At 44.7% G+C, this 24,605-nt stretch overlaps 1 protein-coding gene across 1 annotated transcript in view; it reads right to left on the reverse strand.

Moving 5' to 3' along the window:
- LAMB1 (laminin subunit beta 1) overlaps nt 1-24,605 on the reverse strand; it is a 72,461-nt gene that overhangs the window by 24,404 nt on the left and 23,452 nt on the right. The window contains exons 9-22 of the mRNA XM_057550345.1: nt 24,097-24,217; nt 22,101-22,289; nt 21,667-21,846; nt 21,417-21,529; nt 20,179-20,258; nt 10,516-10,651; nt 9,081-9,239; nt 7,635-7,762; nt 7,297-7,420; nt 6,653-6,857; nt 5,355-5,498; nt 4,910-5,141; nt 2,036-2,199; nt 573-797 (exon numbers count right to left, since the gene is read on the reverse strand). Of these exons, the coding sequence (XP_057406328.1) occupies nt 573-797; nt 2,036-2,199; nt 4,910-5,141; nt 5,355-5,498; nt 6,653-6,857; nt 7,297-7,420; nt 7,635-7,762; nt 9,081-9,239; nt 10,516-10,651; nt 20,179-20,258; nt 21,417-21,529; nt 21,667-21,846; nt 22,101-22,289; nt 24,097-24,217 (2,200 nt within the window). The remainder of the gene's footprint in view (nt 1-572; nt 798-2,035; nt 2,200-4,909; nt 5,142-5,354; nt 5,499-6,652; nt 6,858-7,296; nt 7,421-7,634; nt 7,763-9,080; nt 9,240-10,515; nt 10,652-20,178; nt 20,259-21,416; nt 21,530-21,666; nt 21,847-22,100; nt 22,290-24,096; nt 24,218-24,605) is intronic.

The raw sequence follows: 24,605 nt of genomic DNA on the forward strand, positions 1-24,605 counted from the left end.
CAATCAGGTCCTGCTGGTCCTCAACATTCCGCACGTGTTTCTATCAACAAAGACGGGGCCTGGGGGCCGTGCCGCCACAGCAGGAAATGCTGGCTGATCTCGTGATGAGAGAGAAATAATGTGTTCCAAAACAGAGACTTCAGAGATGTTACTTCTTTCTTTTCCTTAAGCTGGAAGGCTCTATCCATCAATGACGTAAGAAAAGGTACGGACCAAAGTGCGTATTTAGGACGCAGAAGTCCCAGCCCATCAGCGAGTTCATGGGCAGAACATAAAATCAATATACTCTATGGGATGGCATTTATCACGGGGACAGCGACACAGCTTTTGGTTCCCTTTCAGGCACTGAGCCACAGCTCGACACTTCAGCTCTGCCAGGAAATGAGGATGTAAAGAAAAAAAAAAAAATCATCCTCATCTTTCTTTTGTCACCAGTGAAATTTTACCCCTCTGAACAAGCATTTTCCCCGATGAGATAAACCCCCGAAGAATAAAATCCCCCAAGGAGGAGGAGGAGGAGGAAGAGAGTGGAAGTCATCCAAAGGAGCGGGCAGAGGGAACGTGCATCTTACTGCGACAATCCTGCTGGAGGGCGTCGCCATAGTAACCGAAGCGGCAGAGTTGGCAGTGCTCCCCCTCCGTGTGGTACAGGCACTTGAGGCACCTCCCGGTCTCCTTGTCACAGGCTTCTGGGTCCGTCGTGTCGATGTTGTGGTGACACTGGCAAGGCTGACACGTGCCCCCCGCGTCCGAGGGATTGCCAAAGAAGCCCGAGGCACAGTCGTCGCATCTGGAGCCTGTTGTCCAATAAAACCGGCATGGGACCTTCGGCTTTGCCCACTGAAAGGTCTGGTCCCCCGACATTCCCGCCAACCAGAGGGCCCACCCAGGCAGCGCCTCGGTCCCCAGTGTGCTAGTTACCGAGCCGGGTGACTGAGCCTTCAGGGGAAATGAATGGGCCGTTAGCCGTGAGGGGAAGCCGCGTCTTTGCAGCGGTGCTGCTGCAGCCTGGCTCTGTGGCCGCGGTGGGGCGGGGAGAGTTTGGAGGCTCCAGCACGCAGGAGGTTAGCTCCTCATTGCACAGGGATGCACAGATCAGGAGTGAAACAACGGTTTCACAGTGGAAAGCTTAGCTGGATGTTACATCCTAACCCAAGGTGTATATTCACTGAAAAATCCCTGCTCCTCCATGAGCAACCTGAAAAATGGGGCCCCTCGGGATGACCGATTTCCCTTCTTAAGGAATCCCGAAGGATAAACAAGGTCCTACTGTATAGCACAGGGAACAATATTCAGTATCCTGGGATAAACCATAATGGAAAAGAATATGAAAAAGAATGTATATATATATATGTATATATATATATATATAAAACTGAATCACTTTGCTGTACAGCAGAATTTAAAACACTGTAAATCAACTATACTTCAGTAAAATAAATTATTTTAAAAAATCCTGAAACATGCAAATTGGTTGAGCCATGGATAAGCATAATGAGTATTTGAAACGGTGGCATCAAGGGTGAAATAATGTTTGTATGTACAACTAGCTACACTCTGAGAGTGCTGACAGATAATGTGAGTATAGTAAACAATGAAGAATATATCTAGCTTTGACTGGTTCTGTTGTCTGGGGACTCCCAGATGATATTCTTTTCTTCCTTCTGCCCCCTATTTGGCCACTTCACTACTTTGAGACTCTTCCACTAGGAGTTGGATAAGGAAATGAAGAAGTAAAATGTAAATTAACTTTTCAACTGGTTAAGACCAGAAAAGTGTCAGCAGGGACTTACGGATTAAACGAGCTTGCTATTGTGCCCTGTTTTATAACATTATTATCAGAGACACAAAAATTGACTCTACCCCACATGCCAAACAGGAAAAGAACATCTTCTATATTTCAGATTCCCTTCACTTTTAATTAAGGATTGTAAAAAAAAGCAACTAAATTGGCTCACTCTTCATCTTTTTTCTTCCTTAACAACTAACCTCGTGAAGACGCGTCTTTTCCTCCGAAAGTCTGCACATCACTTACCGATGTATCCAGGATTACAGACACAGGCAAGCTGTAAAGTAACAGGGTCTTGATAACAGCTACTGGCAAACTGGCGTCCGCTGTCGGGACCATCCGGACAAGGACAAGGACGGCAGTGATCTCCTGACCCAATGATGGGATCTCCATAGTAACCAGCCAAGCACCTACATCAGTTGCCGAAGAGAGAAGGTCATGAACCCCAGTTATAAGAAATCTGTTGCAAGAAAGAGTCTAAGAAACCATATTCTCTGTTTAGGAACATCATTCCTCACGTTTCCACACGAAGCACTTGCCAGTAGAGCAGTGGCTCAAACACTAGTTCTAATCAGAAATCCCTGGAGGGCTTTTAAAACACAGATTGCTGGGCTCCCTCTCCCAGTTTCTGCTTTAGGGGCTGATGCTGCTGCTCCTAGTCTGGGGACCCCACGGCAGGACCCCTGCATTAGGGTGACACCTCTGGCCTCACCCGGACCCTCGTTCACTCCTCCCCAGAGGAAGAGGCACATCTCCCCAGGTGCACCCTACTGCCTGCCCTGAGCATTCTGGTAGCTGCCCTCCTTGCATTAAGGAGTCTGGGGGCGGGGCTTGGGGGAAAGAGAGCCCGTGGTTGTCAGTCTCTGCCTATGCCTGGGAGGGACGTTGTGTCAGCAAGCCCACGGTGCCTTGTTCTGCAATCCAGCCTGTACCAGTAATAAAGCCGACAAGGATGCTCTCCAGATGCATGACCCTTGTGTCTGCCTCTCAGGGATGAGAGACGTTATTTATCAGTTCTCAAACCCAACAGGTTCCATCTCCTCTCCTTACACATAAGGCAACCATGGAGCTTAAACGACTGGCAAGGCTTACACAACTAGTGAATTAAATGAGCCATGATTTGAATTCAGCCTCCTGACTTTTAGCAAGGAATTCTTTTAGTATGTCATGCTGCTTTTCAACATGACTGGTACTTAGGTTACTTTTTTACTTCCTATAACATGAGAGCTTGAAGGAAGTTTGGATATCATCTAATCCAACTTAGTTATTCTACTATCAGAAAGTTGGATACTTGGAGAGGTGAGCTAACTCATCCAAGATAAGCAGGATAGAAGCACAACTGGGCCTGGAACTTCTAATTCAGTTTTTTTGTTTTTATTTTTCTTTCTTTTTTGAGGCAGAGGTAATTTTTTAAAAATGGGGAGCGGGGAAGGATGAAGAAATAGAAGGGGAAAGTTGTTCAGAGGACATTAACCTTCTATTTAATTAGACACAGACACAATACAAGAACATGTGCCCCAATTATGTGCTGGGAAAATCAGCAGTGATGAAGCAATTTTGTGCAACAGTTTGTGAGAAAGTTTTCTATGAGGTTTTTCTAGGTGAAGTAAGTCCAAATACATCATGGTAAGAACTGAGTGTTCATTTCCTGTCTCCTCCTTCTCTAACCCCCTCGGCAATAATCTGAGCCTAGAGCTTCTTTTTAAATTCACAGGATTGAAATTGATCATCTCGGAAAGAGGAAAAGAAAGAGAAATCAGCTCAAACTAGATAGCAGCGTCTGAAATACTTTAATGCACTTTTGTCATCCAAACTAGGGCTGAAAATCTTTTCTCTTCCTATACCCTTTTGAGTTCTGCAAGAAATCAAAATGCTTTACAAATAAAATTCACAGTGGGCCTGATTTCAGATCCGTCTTGTGGACAACCACCGCTGTTGACCTGTGTTCCCCACCCATCTCTTCCCCTTTTTCATCTGATTTTCTTATCTGTTTGTCTCTCTCTCTCTCTCTCGAATATATTGTCCATCTCTCAATGAAAGAACAGTAATGAAAAACTTAAGGGAGAAAACCAAAGATGACACTAATATATTAATTTCTTCATTTTAATCTTGTGTAACTGTTTCCTTGTTATCTTTTCACAACACAATTTGTGGTTGGAAGGACTGACTTTTACTCTAACTCTAAGGAGTAGTCACTGAAATCGCTAAATTCTTGAATACCATCCAGCAGTATTTGCTGCCTTGTGTATCTTCAAGCCATAAGGTAACCACAAATGCAGTTTTCACTAACAACTTCTTTCATCTGATGAGCAACTTTTGCACTGACTGAAGCACTTGCTGAAATTTTTTTTTTTACAACAAAAATCCCATATAATGTGGATGGATACTAGAAGAGAGAAGATTTATTGACTTGAAAGGTGGAGACTAGTAATCCAAAAAAAGCAGGTTCTAAAAGCACGTCTGCCTTTCTTAATTAGTAATGAATGCTGTAGGTCAGGATGTAATTTTTTCATATGGACTGTTCCTTATCTACTGAGTTGGGCTGTAATGTTATTAGAGGCACATTTTATGTCCAATTTTTACTATCCCTTAGTGCAGTGCACTACATCCATAATAATTATGCAATTAACATCTGCTAACTGGAGAAAAGATCTACTTGTGCACATTTTATGTGGGCTCCTGGAAACCGTAGCTGCATGACATGTTTCCAAAAAACAAAACCATTTAATCCCCATTTGGATTTGGTTTCTACTTTGACCTAAATTAGGCATTAACATTTCACAACTCTCATCCTAGGCCAGGATCTGCTGAGACAGAGAGATGATTTCTATACCGCCTTAAGGTGACCTCTAGAAAGACTCTCAAAAGAGGGCAGATTCACATCAGTCCTGTTCTCTGTTGTATCCCCCCCAGCCCTTGAACAATGCCTGGCACGCAGAGGGTGTAAGCCAAATCTGTTCTGGATAAATGAATGAGTTCCTAGAAAATAAATACCGAGGTGATCGGAAATGAAAGAGCCATCTGGAGACTGGTAGAGATTCATTCTGTGGTTTGTCTAAGATGCTGTTTGCTCAGCCAAAAACAATCTCGCTCTCTTTACTTTCAAGAGGCTGCGTGTACCTTTCACAGTTATGCCCCGTGGTGTAGTCCTGGCAGCTCAGGCATTCCCCGGTCACTGAGTCGCAGTCATCGCCATGGCCGTTGCACTGGCAGGGCTGGCAACTCGGAAAGCCCCAGAACCCGGGTAAGCACCGGTCACACTGCCGTGTGTACACCCCCTGGAAACAGCGGCACTGGCCAGTGATGGGGTCACAGAAAGCATTGACAGATCCTTGCAGATGGCACTCACAAGCTGAGGAAACAGGCAACCGAGGGACCGGCTGAAAAACTCATTAAATGCAAACACACCCCTTACATAGGCCAGTCCCCCCCTGCCCAGTGCAGAACGCTCATGGGCCCCTGTGGTCAATTTGCAGAGGGCAGCATGCCTTCTGAAGCTATGGAACCCATGCTAGTATGACTCATGATCTAAACGAATACGTTACAATTCTTCTGATCAACTTACGTTTGCACCCGCTGGGGCCAAAGCCAAAGGTGCCGGGAGCACACCTGTCACACCTTCTTCCAACCACGTTTGGCCGGCACTGACACTGGCCTCCATTGGGGTCGCAGACGGAACTTAAGGAGCCCTGAGGGTCACACTCACAAGCTGCAGGGGAGAGAGGCAAGAGCCCACGACCTTATATACAATGGAATATTACTCAGCCATAAAAAAGAACAAAATAATGCCATTTGCAGCAACATGGACGGACCTAGACATTGTCATACTGAGTGAAGTAAGTCAGACACAGAAATACAAATATCATATGGTATCACTTATAGGTGGAATCTAAAAAAAAAAAGGTACAAATGAACTTATTTACAAAACAGAAGTAGAGTCACAGATGTGACTCTGGTTACAAACAAATTTCTGGTTACCAGGGGATAGCGGGGGAGGGATAAGTTGGGAGGTTGGGATTGACATATACACGTTACTATATATATAATAGATAACTAATAAGAACCTGCTGTATAGCACAGGGAATGCTACTCAACACTCTATAATGGCCTATATGGGAAAAGAATCTTAAAAAAAATAAAAAGAGTGGATATGTATAACTGATTCACTTTTATGTACACTAATGTTGTATTAGTTTCAACTATACTCCAATAAAAATTAAAAAAAAAAAAAAAAAAAGAAAGCCTGTGACCCCGGGCAGCTGTGCTCCCCACAGGGAGGAGCCCAGTGAGTACCACTTGCTCTGCTCTGGTCTGTCCTTTCGCTCGGGCTCTTCCCAATCCACCCCCATGAGCACCTTGGCTTGTTCAGAATTCCCATTTAAAGCGGTATCCTCCCTCGGATGGGTGCCAGGGAAGTGTCAGGAGCCGGAGTTGACAGATAAAAGCAGTTTTTCTAGGAAGGAGATCATTAAGGTTTTCTCTCCTTGCCTTCAAAGCTCAAGTATCACAGGACCTTCAACAAAAGCCCAGTGACCTTTCAAAGAGCAAAATATCAATTTCAGTTATGGAGTGCTCCTGTCATTCCATCCCAACTGCCCACCCTGCGTATGGAAAGTCTCAGGGACCTTTCCCTGGTCCCCTATTCTTTGTGTGTTACTTGATGACTGAGTCCATTGTCAGTGGTGCTCTATCACTAACATACTCTTAGAAAAACAAAGACCAACTGTAGTTGAGACACTGTTTCCTTTGGGCTGACTGCCTAACACAGAACTACAGGACATGCCTGCCAACGTACCTCGTGATGTCAAGTGTCCTCACGCCTCTTGAGAAAGAAGGGGCAGAAGCAGCAGCCGTAATACCTACCCAGGCCTGTCTGGTGTAACAGGGCGGAAATGCTAAAGATAATGTTTCTGCAAACATCGGTCATCGGAGTCTTCACGACGCTTCTGCTGTTCTCCAGACATCGGTATCTCTGAAAGGTTTCCCAGGCACTGTTGGTGACGACCCCATCTCCTGAGCCTCCCACGGTGAAGATGTCCAGCGACTTACAGAACGGCATGAGAACAAGCTACGAAGAAAACACCACCACACTGTTCTTACTGGGGTTGTCCCAGGTCATCAATTAACGCAAGCAAACACATAAAAACCCCAGGTGCTTCTTTGACTCTTGAAAAAAAACAAAACAAAAACAGACTCATGGAGTCAAGTGAAAACCTTTTCATTCTTAAATATTCTTGCCAGAAAAAGTTTAGAGACCTCTTACAAAATTTGATGGGTTTTGAAATGTCATTGTTAAGACACTTCATATTTTCAGGAAGGATCGTCTTGAGTAGATCCTTTCCAGAGGGTGGAGTTTTATTAAAATAAACAAGGAAAGTCGCCTCAGAGGGAGAAAGAATGACTCTGCCTCACCTCTCAGCATTACCCTCCACAAAACCCTCTGGGGAAGCTGATGCATGCTTTCTGCCCAGCCCTCCCTGCTCATGTCAGAAACGACCTCCACTTACAGAATCGATCAGCGTGTAGGGGCTGTCCACTCTGCTGTCCGAGGAGGTGTACTGGGGCAGCTCTAACCGCACTGTGTAGTTCACACCCTTCTCAAAGCACACGGGGCGGGGGAGGACCACATACCTGCCCCGAAACAAAAGAGAAAAGTAACAACCAAAGGTGAGCCTTTAAGTATCTAATCCATCAAAGCTCCACGTAGATCATCCCAAAGGAAGGAACAGTCCGTGTTTGGCTCTGGCCCCAAAATGGTAACTGTACAACTCACCAGGCGAGATATCAGAAAAAGAATTAATTTGCATGTTGGTTCTGTTGAGCTGCAAACCACTGTCACACTGACCTGGAGCCAGGCGACAGGGACACCACCTGGTTATCATCATCAGGAACAGTGTTTCCACATCGGCTGCTGGTTGGAATCTTCCCAGGTCGCTGCACTGTGATGACGGCTTTCTCCCAGTGGTCGGGGAGCTACAGTAAGAAACAGATGATCGGAAAGACCATCCGAGCTGGCCCACTGCTGCCCGTTTGTTTGGATGGATCCATCCATCCATCTTTTGCCAAGTTTAAATGGGAAACGCTAGCTTGCGTTTCCCTTCCCTCTTTACCATTCCCTCGGCTATTACCCCAGTTCCAGCCCGAACCCCTTCCCACCTGGACACTGAAACAGCCTCCCACTGCTCTCCCTGCCTCTCCCAATGTCCCTTTTCATCCACCTTAAAACACAGCTTATTATTATTATCTTTTATTGGAGTATAGTTGACTCACAACGTTGTGTTAGTTTCAGGTGTACAGCGAAGTGATTCAGTTATACATATGTATCTATCTATTCTTCTTCAGATTCTTTTCCATTATAGGTTATTACAAGATACTGAATATAGTTCCCTGTGCTATACAGGAGGTCCTTGTTGGTTATCTATTTTATATATAGTAGTGTGTGTGCATCCATTAATCCCAAACTCCTAATGTATCCCTCCCCATCCTTTCCCTTTTGGGAACCATAAATTTGTTTTCTATGTCTGTGAGGCTATTTCTGTTTTGTAGATAGGTTCATTTTTATCATATTTTAGATTCCACATGTAAGTGATATCATATGATATTCGTCTTTCTCTGACTTAAAAGCAAAAAAGAAGATTGAAAAAACCCCCAAAAACCCCACAGCTTAGATAATGACAATCCCTTGCCCAAAACCCTTTGACAGCTTCCTGTTAGTGTAGAGTCCAAGTTCATTTACTGATCCCAGCATTTCTCCTAACAGCATCTCCAACGATATCCCTTACCTGGCTATGTGGAAGGATGCTCAAAACACCCCCTTCTCCGCTGTTTATGCTATTCCTTACTTCCTCTTGTGTCAAAATTCCACCTCTGTTTTAAGGCCTACAACTGACTCTTTAGTAAACATTTTGGCAGCCCCTGGCCAGTCCGACTGGTATGAACCTCTCATCTTGCAGCACTGTTTGTGTCTCTGCTCTTAGACTTTCCACCTTTGATGGCAGTTAGGGACATGTGTCCATCCCTGGGCAGGGCAGGCCATAAAGGCAAGGAGAGAACCTGGCATATTCTCATCAGCACCTCAGTTCTCAGCAAGGCTAAGTGCCTAACAAGGAGATCACGAAATGTTTGTGAAACTGAAGAAAAATGTACAGTTTTACTTCCAAGGAGCATAGAAAGTCAGAGAGCGTTCCCTCTATTACAATGCACCCTTCACAATTCACAGAGACACAGTGTCCATTAGAAGAAAGATTTTTCTACCAATATCCCCCCCCCCATTAGTCTACCAAGGGGTTACCTGTGGCTCATAGCGAATTAGGATGTCATACTCCATAGAATATGGTATGTTGTCGATGAAGAACTCCAAATAAGCCCCTTCAGGCACTCGGGCAAAGCCCGCTCCAGTCCAGGAAGGAATACGGCCTTGGATATACTGCCGCTCCGCTATGCTGACCCCCTGAGGACAAGGGGACAAGACCGAGGCTTTACTTGAAATGGAATTCAATGTAACAGTCGAAGAAATCTGAAGTCACCCAAAGGTCCAAAATGGTAGATAGTAAACCCATTTTTTGCAGTCATATTTTCCAGTAGACTGTATAATTTTTTGGTCTGTAAACAGGTAATTGGTTTCTTTTTAGTTTTTAGGTTGAGGTAGTCTTGGAACACTGGAGATGGGCTTAAGGCTTAGGATATACCTTCTATGACATAACCAGGAAAATGAGCATGAAGGAAGGAAAGAGAACATCCCAAATGCTGTTACTAGCATGCCTAGGAGTGACCAGGTATGTCCCAGGTTTCCACAAGGCTAGCCCGATATCTAGAGGATGTATTTCTGTCATTCTCACTGGCATTTGTTTCAGGTGCCACGTACAAGTGAGGAAACTTGTTACAACCATGAATGTTCACTACTGATGAGTGAATTCTGATTGTAAGGCTGAGAATGGACCAATTTGAGTTGCTTAACTCAAGTGTGCATTTGAGTTTATTCACAGGATTACATACCGTAACTGTTGATTAGCTACCTCCAGAGATGAAGCCCTTCATTCCCTGTAATGTATGTGTGTGCGGCTTTACCCATCAAGAGGTGGAACCTATGTTCCCCTGCCCTCGAATCTGGTCTGGCCTTGTGCCTTGTGACCAGCAAAGTGTGAGAAAATGACATTCTGGGACTTCTCAGCCCAGACCTTGAGAGACCTGGCAGTTTCTGTTTCCTCCTCCAGATGCCAGGTAAGAATTCTCACTGTCCAGACACCTCCATGCTGTGAGGAAGCTCAAGACAGCTGCTTGGAGAACAGCGCCCAGCTGGCCTCCAGCTGTTTCCGCCGTCCCAGCTGAAGTGCCAGACATATATTTGAAGCCGCTAACTTTTGGCACGGCTTGTTACACAGCATTAGAAAACTGAAGCAATATCCTCTCTGAATATTTACTATACCAGCTAACTCTGGTGCATCAGTAGAGAAGAGAATGGAAAAAGAAAAAAAAAAAACAAACAACAACCCACCTCCCTAAAAACACCAAAAGCCTTACTAGTGAATGTTCCAAAGTCTCCTTCTGGGTTATGGATTTACTTAGCTTTAAATCTGACTGTTCTCAAGAAGGCCTGTTCCTCACCCTTATTTTGTGCTCACTGACAAGATGCTTCTTACTTGGTCCCTTTGCAAAATGTGTATATGCCATTACTGCCCGCCCCCCGTACTCTGCTTTACCCACCTGGCAAGCACCCCCCTACTTACAGGCCCCAAGTTGGCTTCTTCTGCTTCGTAGATGTAGTGATCCAAGGTGGGGAAGTAGTAACCAGATTCCACTCCGTTGCACTGGCGTCCGATCACGTGGGGTTGGCAGACGCACTGGCCTGACTCTGCAGAGCAACTGGAAAGGAAGGAGAGCTGGTCAGCTGTGCTTACCACGTTCATAATGAACCCACTGGAAGCAGATCCACCTTTGCCATTAAACAGTAAGTGGGGAGAAATATTCAGGTAGGGTTTTCTTACTTCCTTCAGAAAATAAGTACACGGAAAAAAAACATTGCCTACAAATTAATCCCAGACTCCTGAGGTTGAAAGCTCTCAGTGACCTGGTCTTTGGGTTTTCTCTCCCTTGCTCTCTTGACTATGCTCCATCTGTGCCACGTTAAGGTTTTCTGTAGTTATCACATATGTTCTTGCGTTGAAATATCTTTTGCAAATGCAACCCCTTTTCCTAGGCCTCACATTTAAATATCCAGCTCCCAGAAGGACAGCTCCAACTTAGTTGTCCCAGAGGCTACTCACAGATCCCAGAAAGCAGCACCCAATCCCTCCCATGTTCTCTGTTGGGGAGAAGACTCCACCACCCAGAGTTAACCACATCAGAAACCAGAAGTTCTTCTCCAGATTCCTTCTTCATAGCCAATCAGGAACCAAATTCGGTGATTTCCCCTCCTAGCACCTTGTGCATCTCTCCCCGCTTTGCACTGACGAGGCTACGCCTTTCTTCTCTCTCTTGCTCACAGTAAAAGCAGGTACAGTCCTCTAATTGGTATCCTTATTGCCAGTCTTCCAACTTCGCAACCTGAACTTCCACCTTCCCCCAGAGCTGCCTGAATGACCCTCATGAGATGCATTAACCGCATCGCTTCCAGGCACGATGGCCTTGGGGAGGTGCACCAGGCCCCCACCATCTGGCTCTTCCCTACCTTCCTAGCCTGACCTCTGCCCTCGCCTCTCCAGCCACACTGAACTACTTAAGAGTTTTTCCAATGCACTGGGGGACTCATGACCCCTTCCCTTTGCTTGTGTTGTTCCTGCAGCCTGGAATGCCCTGCTCCCTTATCTACCCAGCAAAGATCTACCCACTCTTCTTTCAAGATTCAGCTCACAAATCCCTCCTGCTGTGACCATCACTCCCCATCCCATAGAAGGAACCACCTTCTCCGTCGTGCCACCGCCTCCTTGCAAGAGAAATGATGTATGTGACACATCAACAACTAAGCTGATCACAAAGTAGGTGTTCATTAAAGTTGACGCACTGTGTCTTCAAATCCTCCTGATTTTTCAACGGTCATCCCTTCATGAAGGCTTGTGTGGTTCCCTCCCTCTCCTCTTCTCAAATGGTGTCTTCTGAGGCCTCAGTTGTTTGCTATCTTTATTGTTAAGACATTGATCACTTCCTCTCTTGTTGGACAATTATCGACAACTTTGCTTTATACCTGAAACACTGTAAATCAGCTATACTTCAACTAAAAAAAGAAAAAACCCTGAATTACATGCATCCATTTTTATTTCATTAAAGTCAAGATGTGATTTGGAATTGTTACTTTAAACCTATTCCCAGAGTTCTTTTTTTTTTTTTTTTTCTCATCCCTAAGTTCATTTTAAACCAAACACCTAAGGCAAGTTACAACTCACAGGAAGACTGAACACTCAGAGCTTTATTAAAAACACCCCAAACAGCCCTGTCCTGGTCCAGCTGAAGTCTTCTTCCTTTATGTCATGTGAATCGTTTTTATCCTACAGGGGTAAGAGCACATTCAACATCCTGTAGACAATTCCCAGAGGAGGAAAGCTTGTTCCAATCAGGACCCAGCCCTCCTTCGAGCGAATCCACCAAAAGCCATTTTCCAAAATTCAGGCGTCACACATGACATCACAGGGACAAAAGAAAATCCCTTTCCTCCCCAGCACATGTTTACTGAGGGAACAAATGTCTCAAACGTGAACCACCAAAGAAGAAAACACCCAGATTCTTCCCAATGCCGTCCATTACTAGAGAACAAGCCAAGGAAGGCAAGGATAGAGACAGCGGGCAGGCTCCCGAGAGGCTTTTACCCGCAGCACAGTTGTAAAGAAGAAACAACTCACCAGGACCCGACCCCGTGCAGGGAATTCCCCTCATGTCAGCTCCACAGCCACACGCCTGTGTCCACACACTTGAACGCTTGTCACCGGTAGGCATGGCTCCCACTCAACACCCGCTCCTTTGGTGAGCTCGTTCTTGGGGCTTTACCTGCCCCCGTGCAGGTGGCCCTCACCTACGGCTCTCAGCTCTTACTCACGACTGTGCTCTGGTGGTACCCCTCCAGCCGTGAATGGGACATTTCCATGGTTTGCCCAGCCGTCACCTCCAATTCATCCTGTCCCAAACTGTTCGCCACCTCACACACCGACTTATCTTCAGCTCTGCTATTTCTGTCAGCAGATTTAAAATTACTCTGATGTAGAACGGACTTGTGGTTGCCAAGGGGGAGAGGGGGAAGGGATGGATTGGGAGTTTGGGATTAGCAGATGCAAATTATCATACAGAGAATGGATAAACAACAAGGTCCTACTGTAGAGCACAGGGAACTATATTCGATCTCCTATGATAAACCATGGCAGAAAAAGAATATAAAAAAGAATGTGTGTGTGTGTGTGTATCTGAATCACTTTGCTGTACAGCAGAAATTAACACAACATTGTAAATCAACTATACTTCAATTTTAAAAAATCCCTCTGATGTAGGTGAGACGTAATCTTCCCTTTATCCTCAATATAACACGTGTTATTTCAAGACGGTTCTCGACTCAGCCGTTTCCTCTCATTGTCACTGCGGCTACCCTAGTCCCCTGTGTCATTGTTCTACACCTGTTACTCCAACCACCTCCCGAGCTGATCTCCCCAGTTCCTCTCTCTCTCCCCTGCCCAGATCATCCAGCTACACGGCCAAACCAACCTTCCCAAAGCCCCGCCTTCCCAAAAACCCACAACTGTTTCTTCTTCTGTCAAGTCACGGAGCCTCTGCCTGGTTTCCTGCAGCCTCTATAACCCCTCCTCTGAAAACAACTGCTTCTCTTTCGGGTGCCCACCCTTGGCTTTAGCCGAGCCACACTCCTTATACTCTTCCACAAATATTCACTGAGCAGACATTAGCCCTGGCAGCTGTGCTTCCTGGTGTCGAGACTCTCCCATTTTAGTCCATGCCAGTCAGCTCTTTTTTTTTTTTTTTGGCTGCACCTCGCAGCATGCGGGATCTTAGTTCCCCGACCAGGGATCGAACCTGTGCCCCCGGCAGTGGAAGCGCAGAGTTTTAACCACTGGACCGCCAGGGAAGTCCCTGTCAACTCTCTTCTGAACCAATCCTACCTTCCTTGTTAAGTCCATTATTTCCAGCAAAATGATATGGAGAAAGAAAAATGGGAGAAAAAAATAGTTCCTGACCTAAAGCACTTCCAATCTAACCAAGGGGGATAAACAATAAAGCAATTGACCAGTACAGCCAATCAAAATGCAGGCAGTGCCCACACAGAGCTAAGAGCAAAGAACGACAGGTGAGAGGAAGACACTGCTCACCTGACTGAGGAGATGAGGGGACACCAGGACAGAGGTGGCCTGAAGGCCGCAGAGAGAAGACAGGAAGACAGGAGCCAAGAGGGCTCATGGGGAAACGTGAGCAGACACGGTCGAGATCAGACCAGGTCTTCACCATGCCACAGTGATCCCACCTCTGTGCCTTCACCCCAAAGCTCAAATCCCGCCTCCTCCAGAGAGAGGAAAAAGATTTATTACGTGCTACTGTTCTTTCCTGTGTTCAAGCAAAACCAAATCAGATAGAAATGGTACATCTGACAATGCTGTATGTTCCCCCCACCAATTTCCCTGTAGCTAGATACAGGTGCAATTCATTGGATCAGTTAGGTAGAATAAAGACACAAAACACAATATATCAGGGCCCGTGGCAGGCAGAACAATGACTCCCAAAGATGTCCACATCCTCATCCCTGGAATCTGTGGATATGTTACCTCATGTGGCACAAAGGACTTTCCTAATGAGATCAAGGTTAAGGACCTTGAGATGGGGGATTATCCTGGGTTCCCCAGGTGGGCCCAAGCGAATCACATGAATCTTTAGAAGCAGAAGAGGAAAGCAGAGGAGTGGGTCAGAGCTGTGGCACGAGGAGGATCTGACCCACCGCTGTTGGTTGTGAAGGTGAAACAAAGAGGCAAGGAATGTGGGCAGCTTCTAGAAGCTGGGAACAGCCCTCAGCTGACAGCCAGCAGGAAAACGGGAACTGCATCCTACAACCAAACGAACTGAAATCTGCCAACAACGAGAATGAGCAGGAAAAAGTCTCCCCAGAACCTTCGGGTGGAAACGTGGCTCCACCGACACCTTGATTTTAGTCCCGAGACCGTGTCTGCCATACAGGACGGTAAGATAATACATTTATGTTGTTTTAGGCCACTAAGTGGTGGTGATTTGTTATGCCAGCAACAGAAACCTAACACAGGCCCTATTTTTTTCCTCAAAGGGTAAAGGCCAAGATTATTTCTCAAAAGGGAACCCTCCTACACTGTTGGTGGGAATGTAAGTTGGTGCAGCCACTGTGGAGAACAGTATGGAGGTTCCTCAGAAAACTAAAAATAGAGTTGCTATATGATCAAGCAATCCCACTCCTGGGCATATATCCAGAGAAAACCATAATTCAAAAAGATACATGAGGACTTCCCTGGTGGCACAGTGGTTAAGAATCCGCCTGCCAATGCAGGAAACACGAGTTCGATCCCTGGTCCAGGAAGATTCCACATGCTGCGGAGCAACTAAGCCCGTGCGCCACAACTACTGAGCCTGCACTCTAGAGCCCGCGAGCCACAACTGCTGAAGCCTGCGTGCCTAGAGCCCATGCTCCACAACAAGAGAAGCCACCGCAATGAGAAGCCCACACACCACAACGAAGAGTAGCCCCTGCTCGTCACAACTAGAGAAAGCCCGCATGCAGCAACGAAGACCCAACGCAGCCAAAAAATAAATAAAATCGATTCTTAAAAAGAAAAAAAAAGAAAAGATACATGCACCCCCATGTTCATAGCAGCACTGTTTACAATAGCCAAGACATGGAAACAACCTAAATGTCCGTTGGCAGATGAATAAAGAAGATGTGGTACATATATACACAATGGAATACTACTCAGCCATAAAAAAAGAATGAAATAATGCCATTTGCAGCAACATGGATGGACCTAGAGATTATCGTACTAAGTGAAGTAAGTCAGACAGAGAAAGACAAAAATCATATGATGTCACTTATATGTGGAATCTAAAATACTACACAAATAAACTTATCTACAAAACAGAAACAGACTCACAGACATAGAGAACAGACTTGTGGTTGCTGGGCGGGGGCGGGTGGGGAGGGATGGATTAGAAGTTTAGGTTGAGCAGATGCAAACCATTATGTATAGGATGGATACACAACAAGGTCCTACTGTATAGCAACAGGGAACTATATTCAATTTCCTGTGATAAACCATAATGGAAAAGCACATGAAAAAGAATGCATAGAAATGTATAACTGAATCACTTTGCTGTACAGCAGAAATGAATACAACATTGTAAATCAACTATACGTCGATAAAATAAATTTTATAAAAAGATCGTTCCTCAAAAACACAGATTTCTCATAAATGTAGCAATTGGCAACTCTTGGAAGGAAAACTCATTCAAACAGTGATGAGCAGGGAAAATACTGTACAATCTCAACTTTACTACTAAGAAATAAAGCAAAAGAAAAACATTAAAGGATAAAAATCATCACTCATAAGGACCACTACTCTGTTCAACGCTGAAATCTCCTCCAAAATACTGATTACAAATAAGAGCTGGTTCCCCAGTGATGAGCAGTCAGCACCATCCATTCTATCCAGAGCAGTTTCCCCGCCACCCCTCCACCCAACCTCCACCGCCAATTCCCCTACAACTAGAATACGTTCTTAAAGGGTAGGAGCTGTGTTCGATAATCTCTTTATGTCCAGCTGCCATAGCAATTAACAAAGGGTTAGATACACCACATTTATCCCATACATTGATGAAAATATCTGTTAACTTCTGCTCTGGTTTCAAAGCACAATAAATTTCAGCTCCTCATTTACTGAGCACCTATCACTGGGCTGGGGACAAAAGAATATGCAAAAACAGCTAAGACACAATCCCTGTCCAAAGAGACCTTTCAAATACAAACAGCTATAACACAAAGCAGAAGGAGTGCTAACAAAGATGCAGAAGTAATGTGTAAGGAGGAGAGATGTTCAGGAGAAAGTAAGGAGGAGAGATGTAAGGAGGAGAGATGTTCAGAAGAAAGTGGTGGGCTTCAAGCCAGATATCAAAGTCCTAAATTTAACTGATGAAATAATTTTGAAGGATGCTGTCAAGCTGCTTCTGTTTTTCAATGTTTTAAACAGTTGCAAGCAGCATTTACTTAGCAACCACTCTTACTTATTCATTAAAGCAGGTTAGGGGACTTCCCCACTGGTCCAGGGGTAAGCGCCCTGCAATGCAGGGGATGCGGGTTTGATCCCTGGTTGGAGAACTAAGATCCCACATGCCGCGGCCACAACTACTGAGCTCGCGCACCTCAACTAGAGAGCCTGTGTACCACAGACTACAGAGTCCATGTGTTCTGGAACCCGCGTGCCACAACCAGAGAAGAGAAAACCCACACGCCACAACTAGAGAGAAGCCCGCGCGCCGCAACAAAGATCTCGCGTGCCGCAACTAAGACCCGATGCGCCAAAATAAATAATGAATTAAAAAAAAAAAAGCAGGTTATCTACTAGGCAAAACGTCATTAACCTGGTTTGAGTCACATTATTTAAATCAATTAGGTCTTACTTTAAAATATTCCGAAGTTCAGACTAGCTGTCAATATAATAGGCATGGATTACACACTTTAATTGTTCTACCAAAAGCCACTCAGCTCATTAAAAAAAAACATTTAAAAACTTTTTCCACTTCATGACTTTACACTTAATCTGGCCCTGGCCAAAGTAACCAAGGAATGCTTTGGGATTGATTTAGAGACTGCCTCTCCCGAGGAGGGCATGCTTAATTTTTATATCGTAAAAATATTTTGTCTCTCAAATTCTTTTACTCAGTCAACATTTATTCAACGTGTGTCTGAGGCAAAGCAAAGTACAATAATACTGTCAGGTGGAAGATATTTATGAGTGTCTGCAACAAATCAATCATTCAGCAAGTATGATCCTGAGCGTCTGTTAGGCACCAAGCATTCTAGAAGAATTGGTGTTTTAGAAGACAGAGCCTCTGTCACCTCTTTGGGACTCTTAAAGTCCTGTGGGGAAAAACAACCTTGAAAAGGATGAATATAAAACACTGAAGAGTCACAAGACTATAGGGATCTTAAAAGTTTCTTTTCTTCCCCCACCAATGATGCCAAAAGTAAGGCGTCTATTTCATCCATCATGCTAGAAAGATCAAATTACCCACTTTAAAATCCTCACTAAAGGATATACATATACATGTATAACTGATTCACTTTGCTGTACAGCAGAAACTAACACAACATTGTAAAGCAACTCTACTCCAATCAAAATTGAAAAAAAAAAAAACTTCACTAAAATGTTTTGTTTCACAAACTCTCTTGACTAGCACATTCAGGTTTTTGCACATTTTTTGCAGGAGAGATTCGGGGCAGGCCAGGGGCTGTGCGTGGGTGCATTTAGAGACAGGAAGCATGTGTGGCCGAGCGAGAGAGAGGAAGGCAGTGTAAGCAACAAAAACCGTTTAGGGTAAAGGAACACAGGACATTCCTGAGTTTAGGACATAATTTGGAGAGTGACGTATGCCACTTTCCTCTAACCGAGAAGCATTTTTGGAGTGCCGACAGCTTTGAATTGAGGAATCAGTTACTAAAGGAATCATCGGCTTGTGTTCTGGGGGTCACCAAGGGAAGTCAGGGAAGTGATTTCATCAGCAGAGACAGCAGTTGGTCTCGCTTTCCTCCTTTATGGAATTATCCTTGCTTCCTCCCCTCTGGAGGTTTTCTAAGAACAGACATTCACCCTGGAGTTCCGGAGGCAACATGCTGTCCCAAGTTTACTGCACGATCTGGAACAGAACAAACCCAAATACGGAGGCCAAACAGAACATGTTCTTGCTGCCTAAAATCTCATTCCTGCCCAAGCAGACTACTACAGTGTTGGGAAATCTTCTTGTAAGAGAGTCAGTTTTTGAATCCATGAGGCTTACTCAACAAATTCAGCACATTCTCCCGGGGAAGATCCTGGGCCACAGGGAAACATCTGTCTATCCTGCCAACAGTCACTTATGCTATTTTTACCAGATGTTCTGAATCTGATCCAGTAACACACAGAGACGACTCAAAGGTAATTAATCCAACTCCCACAAATTGAACATCTTGCCAAAATGTGTACTTTGATCATTTTGAGGAGAGGGTCATGTCTCACCAATTCAAGGAATATCAACATATTTAAGTCACTAAAATTATTGTATGTAATTTTCATTAATGTACCGGCAAGTTGGAAAAAATGAAATAGTGAAGAACAAAATGAAGAGCCTTTACGCAAATCAAAATGGGACTGCATTTTCCGTCTTTTAAACTGGTGAAAATAAAAGTTTTGATGATACCAGCTGCTGGTGGGGGATTGGGGAAAAAGGTACTTTGTAACTGGTTGGGAGGAAAATAGACTAGCACCATATGTCTGGAGAACAATCTGACATCCTCTAGTAAAATAGAAAATGCACATGTACTTTGACTTAGCACTTCCATCACTGGGAACCCAATCTATAGATATGTCCACAAACATTCATCGAGATTACCAATAAGGATATTCACTGCAACACTTTTGAAAAGAAAAAAAACCAAAAAACGGAAATCAATAAATCATGGTGCTATCACATGATAGAATACAAAAAAAAAAAAAGAGGTAGATGAATAGATGCTGATATAAAAAAAAATCTTTAGATTAAAAAAACAAGTTGCAGAGTAATGTACATACATACATTACTTTAAAGTCTGTTAAGCTGAGTAGGAAATCATGGACTATATTCCTTTGTACTTGTCTTGTTTAAAAAGTAACACCTAGGGCTTCCCTGGTGGCGCAGTGGTTGAGAATCTGCCTGCTAATGCAGGGGACACGGGTTCGAGCCCTGGTCTGGGAAGATCCCACATGCCGCGGAGCAGCTGGGCCCGTGAGCCACAACTACTGAGCCTGCGCGTCTGGAGCCTGTGCTCCGCAACAAGAGAGGCCGCGATAGTGAGAGGCCCGCGCACCGCGATGAAGAATGGCCCCCACTCGCCGCAACTAGAGAAAGCCCTCGCACAGAAACGAAGACCCAACACAGCAAAAATAAATACATAAATTAATTAAAAAACAAAACAAAAAAAACAAAATAAAAAACCCAAGAAACATAAAGACTAGAGAAGGCTTCAAAGCTAACTCTTGGAATGAATAAACCTTTGAAAACCTTGAGAGCACAGGTAAAAGTGATTATCAGGCATTCAAAGCAAAGGTGAATGCACTCTGCCTACCTTCTTAGGAGACACCGAACGTCACCCTCATCCTAGAGGTCACAAGGACCCTGGGGGTGACTGAGCGCAAGAGTGTCAGAGCAGCTCCACTCACCTATTGTTTAAGGCTCCCCCAAGGTCACAGTCACAAGGTCGACATCCATCCAAGTCATTGCTTAAGCCCCAGTGCTCTGGCTGCAGAACAAAAGATTAAACATCTAAAGGGGGGTTCCTGTAATTAGACAATAGACTCAGCAAGAGACAAGTTATGGCGTGTTTTGGATGTTCCACCAAACGTTTATCTGCACCATGAAAGCAGAAAGCCTACAACAGGTATGAGTAGGAGTATTCTAGCATAAAGAACCCAAGCTCTGGGTCACTGGGGTCAGAGAGGGTTGCACATACCCACATGGTAACCCCAGATCAGAGCAGTTTCTTCGCCCTGCAAATAGCCTTCATCCAAGAATTAACGTGAGCTAGCAGCAAACATGCCAATTTTCTTCATTGGAATTACTCTGGCAGTGAGACAGTAATATGAAAGCAATCACAAAAATGTTTTAAAAGATATAAAATGTAATTTTTAAAAATTACTCTCATAATTACTCCACCCAGAATCACTACAGTGAACTTTTTGGTCTATTTCCTTCCAGATTTTGTTTTTCTTGATGAACTTTTTCCCTAGTCAAGATACTACTCACATCCTGTGTTCTTTTATTTTTTTTTTCACACCAGCATAAGCATTTCCTCATGTTACCATCATTTTCAATGGCAACCAAATACCACACTGCATAGAAACGCCCAAATTTATTTAACTATTTTCCCTACTGTTGCTTCCAAGTTATTTTTGTTATGATTAATAAAAGATGCAATGAGTCTTCTGGTGAATACATCTTTGTCCAATTTTCTGATTATTTCATTAGGATAGATTCCCAGAAGTGGGATTACTGGGTCAAAGGGGATGCACATTTCTACAGGCTATGGATACACATCTCCAAAACACTTTTCACAAAGTATGAACCAGTCTGTATTGCCGTCAGTAGCACACGAGTACCTGCCCCTCACTATGTCCTCACTTAATAGTCAGCATTCCTATTTTTTAAAAAAACTTTTGCTAGTTTTGTCTGTAAAGATGGTACTTCACCGTGGTTTTATTTTGCAACTCTAACGGCGATGGTGAATATCTTGTCAAAATTATTCATTAGTAATTCCTCTTTTGTGAATTGTCTACTCATGGCTTTTAATATTAATATTTACATAAAAGGGTGACGGTAGAACCTACAACTGTGAAAATTGTTCTCTATTGAAACGTCATATTCACAAACCACCCCTCCCATGTAATTACGATTTACCTACCAGACACTGGTCACAATGCTGTCCTGTCACCAGACGCTTACAGTAGCAGTAACCAGTCTCAGAATCACAAGGATTCCTGCCAGGAATTGTTCCCAGAGGATTGCAAGTACAAGCTTCATTAAAGATAAAATGAAGTAAAGAAACACAAACCAAGTGAGTCTGTAGTAGTCGACTGGATTAAGAATTGCAAAGTAAAATGGGAATTACGTGCACATGAGAACTCCCAAACTTTTTGAACACATGTACTTACATTTACAACCAAATGGATCTTCAGTGCTTAAACCATAGAAGCCTTCTTTGCAGGTATCACAATGTTCTCCTTCCACGTGTAATTTACACCGACACTGACCAGCAATGAGACCGGCAGAAAAATCCGTGTAACTGTCACAGATTCCCTTGTTCTGAGAACCAGCTGGGTCACAGGTACATTCTAAGGAGAATGAGAAGCATCAGGTAACACAATGTGTGTGTATGTAGAAATACACATGTTCCCTTCAGCCCTCCAAATGTCACAAAAATAGACTCAAAAAGGCTGGACTATTAAGTAAATTCCACCCCCGGCATCCTATACAGCAGCTAAAATGAGGCTGGATCTGAGTCCCAAGAGAAGGATGGTGACTACCAGACTAGTCAAACTGAAAGCTGACCTAAACAGGTCCCCGCCCGTGACCTTTCCCCACATACGTTCACAGAGATTAGGATCCCGGATGTCTCTCTCCGGGTGCTGGTAGTAAAACGGTTTGCACTGCTCACAGTTGCGCCCCATCGTGTTGTGCTGACAGCCATCACACACCCCTCCGCTGACGTTGCCAGTGGCCAAGTAGACCGCCATGTCGAAGTGGCAAGAGCTGGAATGTTCGTTGCAGTTACATTCTGCGAGACAAGACCGACGGCAGGAAAAGCCTTTTCAATCTATTTACCGGGGGAGGATGGGGTTGGTCAGAAGGAAGCTCATTTTGGAAACTGGGGACGAAGTTCAGGCAAAATGGCAATTAACAAGAAGGCGCTGGCGGTGAAAAGGACTCATCTGCTTACGACATCAGTGTAAATCCTAAGCCATGCTGGAAACCTTCCGAGTGTGACCTTTATGAAATAACCTCACTTGCCCTCTTTGGAAGAGAATGGGCTATAAAAAGTTGAAAAGTTCTGGGGGAAGTCCCCTTGGAGGCTCACTCACAGGAAGGCCGCATTGCACGGAAAAGCGTTTGGGTCATGCTCAGGGTGGGACGGGAATACATCCCTCCAGAGGGGTTTCTAGGCGATATGTTCCCGGGGAAGCCTGTCTGGGCTGCCGGCTTTGAGGAACATGGTATGAAGGCCGGATTCCCTTGCTCCTCATTCCCACCACCACAGCGGGCCAGGTTCTGTTAGTCAGACCCTTAACAGCCATCCAGCTGGCCTTGTTGGGTCATTCTGTCCCTGCTCTAGCCCATTCGGCAGAGTCCTCTTGGTCCAACCCAGCTTTAACCATCTCTCTCTCATGCTCAACAACCCCCATCGACGACTCTTGTCTTCTCACAATGAAGCTTCTCTCACTGGGGCCCTCACGGGGCTCTACACACTGGCCTTATCCGTCCTGTAGGGAGGGACTGTGTCGTCGTGCCCTGGATACCTTGGTTTAATTAAACCCCAGAATCATGAATTAAACCCTGGTGTCGTGAGAATGTCCTTAGAGCCTTGTGTTTTGTGTTCTCCTTATCTGAACTCCCTTCCACCTCCCCCCTGCCCCCCTGCGCTTTCTTCTCTTTACCTAAACAATCCTAACTATCTGTTAAGGGCCAGCTGGTCGTCCTTACTAACAAAACCTTGACCACTCCAGCCCTCACTGTTTTCTGAGCTCCTAGAACAGTCCTCAGTGGGGGCAGAGACAGCACGCCTCGCAGGGATGATAGTCTATCAGAATCACTGTGTGTGTGGAGAAGAGTGGTGGTGTTTCAAACTCCCCCTCTACCCAGAGAATAGCACCGGGAGGGATGGGTGGATGGAAAGATGCCACAGGCTGCAGCTGGGTTGGCACAGAAACAAGGCTGACAAATACTCCATCTCTTTTAGACCTTATTGATCCACCACACGATTGTTTTCATTCACTGTTCGCTCATGGTCATCTTGCCTTAGAAACAGGTACAATTGGGGCTTCCCTGGTGGTGCAGTGGTTGAGAATCTGCCTGCCAATGCAGGGGACACGGGTTCGAGCCCTGGTCTGGGAAGATCCCACATGCCGCGGAGCAACTGGGCCCGTGAGCCACAACTACTGAGCCTGCGCGTCTGGAGCCTGTGCTCCGCAACAAGAGAGGCCGCGATAGTGAGAGGCCCGCGCACCGCGATGAAGAATGGCCCCCGCTTGCCACAACTAGAGGAAGCCCTCACAGAAACGAAAACCCAACGCAGCCAAAAATAAATTAATTAATTAAAAAAAAAAAAAAAAAAAAAACAGGTACAATGTCAGGGATGGCATCTCTGTCTTCTACTAAATCTGCCAAACACATAAGTGCTGGTCAAATACTAATTGATTAATTTAATAGACTGGATAGTGGCTTCCTAGGATTATCAGGGTGAGGCTGGGAAAAGGGTAGTAACTTTTCTTCCTTTTGCAGACCAGTGTACCGTTACAGCATCTCTACTCCGAAAATGGATACCGGGGTCTGAGTTGATTCAGAACGTCCTTTTGCCTGAGACTTACTTTTACAGGCGTTGCTGTTTCGACCTTCGGCGGGTCTCCAAGGTAAATCATGGTAGAAATCCATGCACTGTTCACAGTTTAAGCCCTTGGTGTTATGCCTGCACATGCAGTGCCCGTGAACCTTGAAAGTTACGAAAACAGAAAAAAGCAAAGGAAGAGATATACTAACGGCCAGACCTTTCCCACAATCAACGGAAAATATCAACCCCTTCTGATACTAATCCTCATCTGTAGCGCACCACAATGAGGGTTTCTTTGTTTTTATTTTGTTCCTTCCCCCCAGTGAGTCCTGTCTTATTGATGGCCGTAATTCCCAACTCTAGGAACAGTTCCTGCTATATAATGGGTACTCGATAAATATTCTTATTGAAGTATTGATGAGAAAAACACAGAAGAACAAAAGCAGTCACTTAAAAATGTTTTTAAAAAACAAACTAGTTACTTAACAGTTAAAAAAAATCTATTATAATAGAAATCAACAAAAGTTATAATGAGGAACTAAATGTGTA

The sequence above is a fragment of the Balaenoptera acutorostrata genome, chromosome 7, assembly GCF_949987535.1.
Source record: "Balaenoptera acutorostrata chromosome 7, mBalAcu1.1, whole genome shotgun sequence".
Classification (NCBI taxonomy): domain Eukaryota; kingdom Metazoa; phylum Chordata; class Mammalia; order Artiodactyla; family Balaenopteridae; genus Balaenoptera; species Balaenoptera acutorostrata.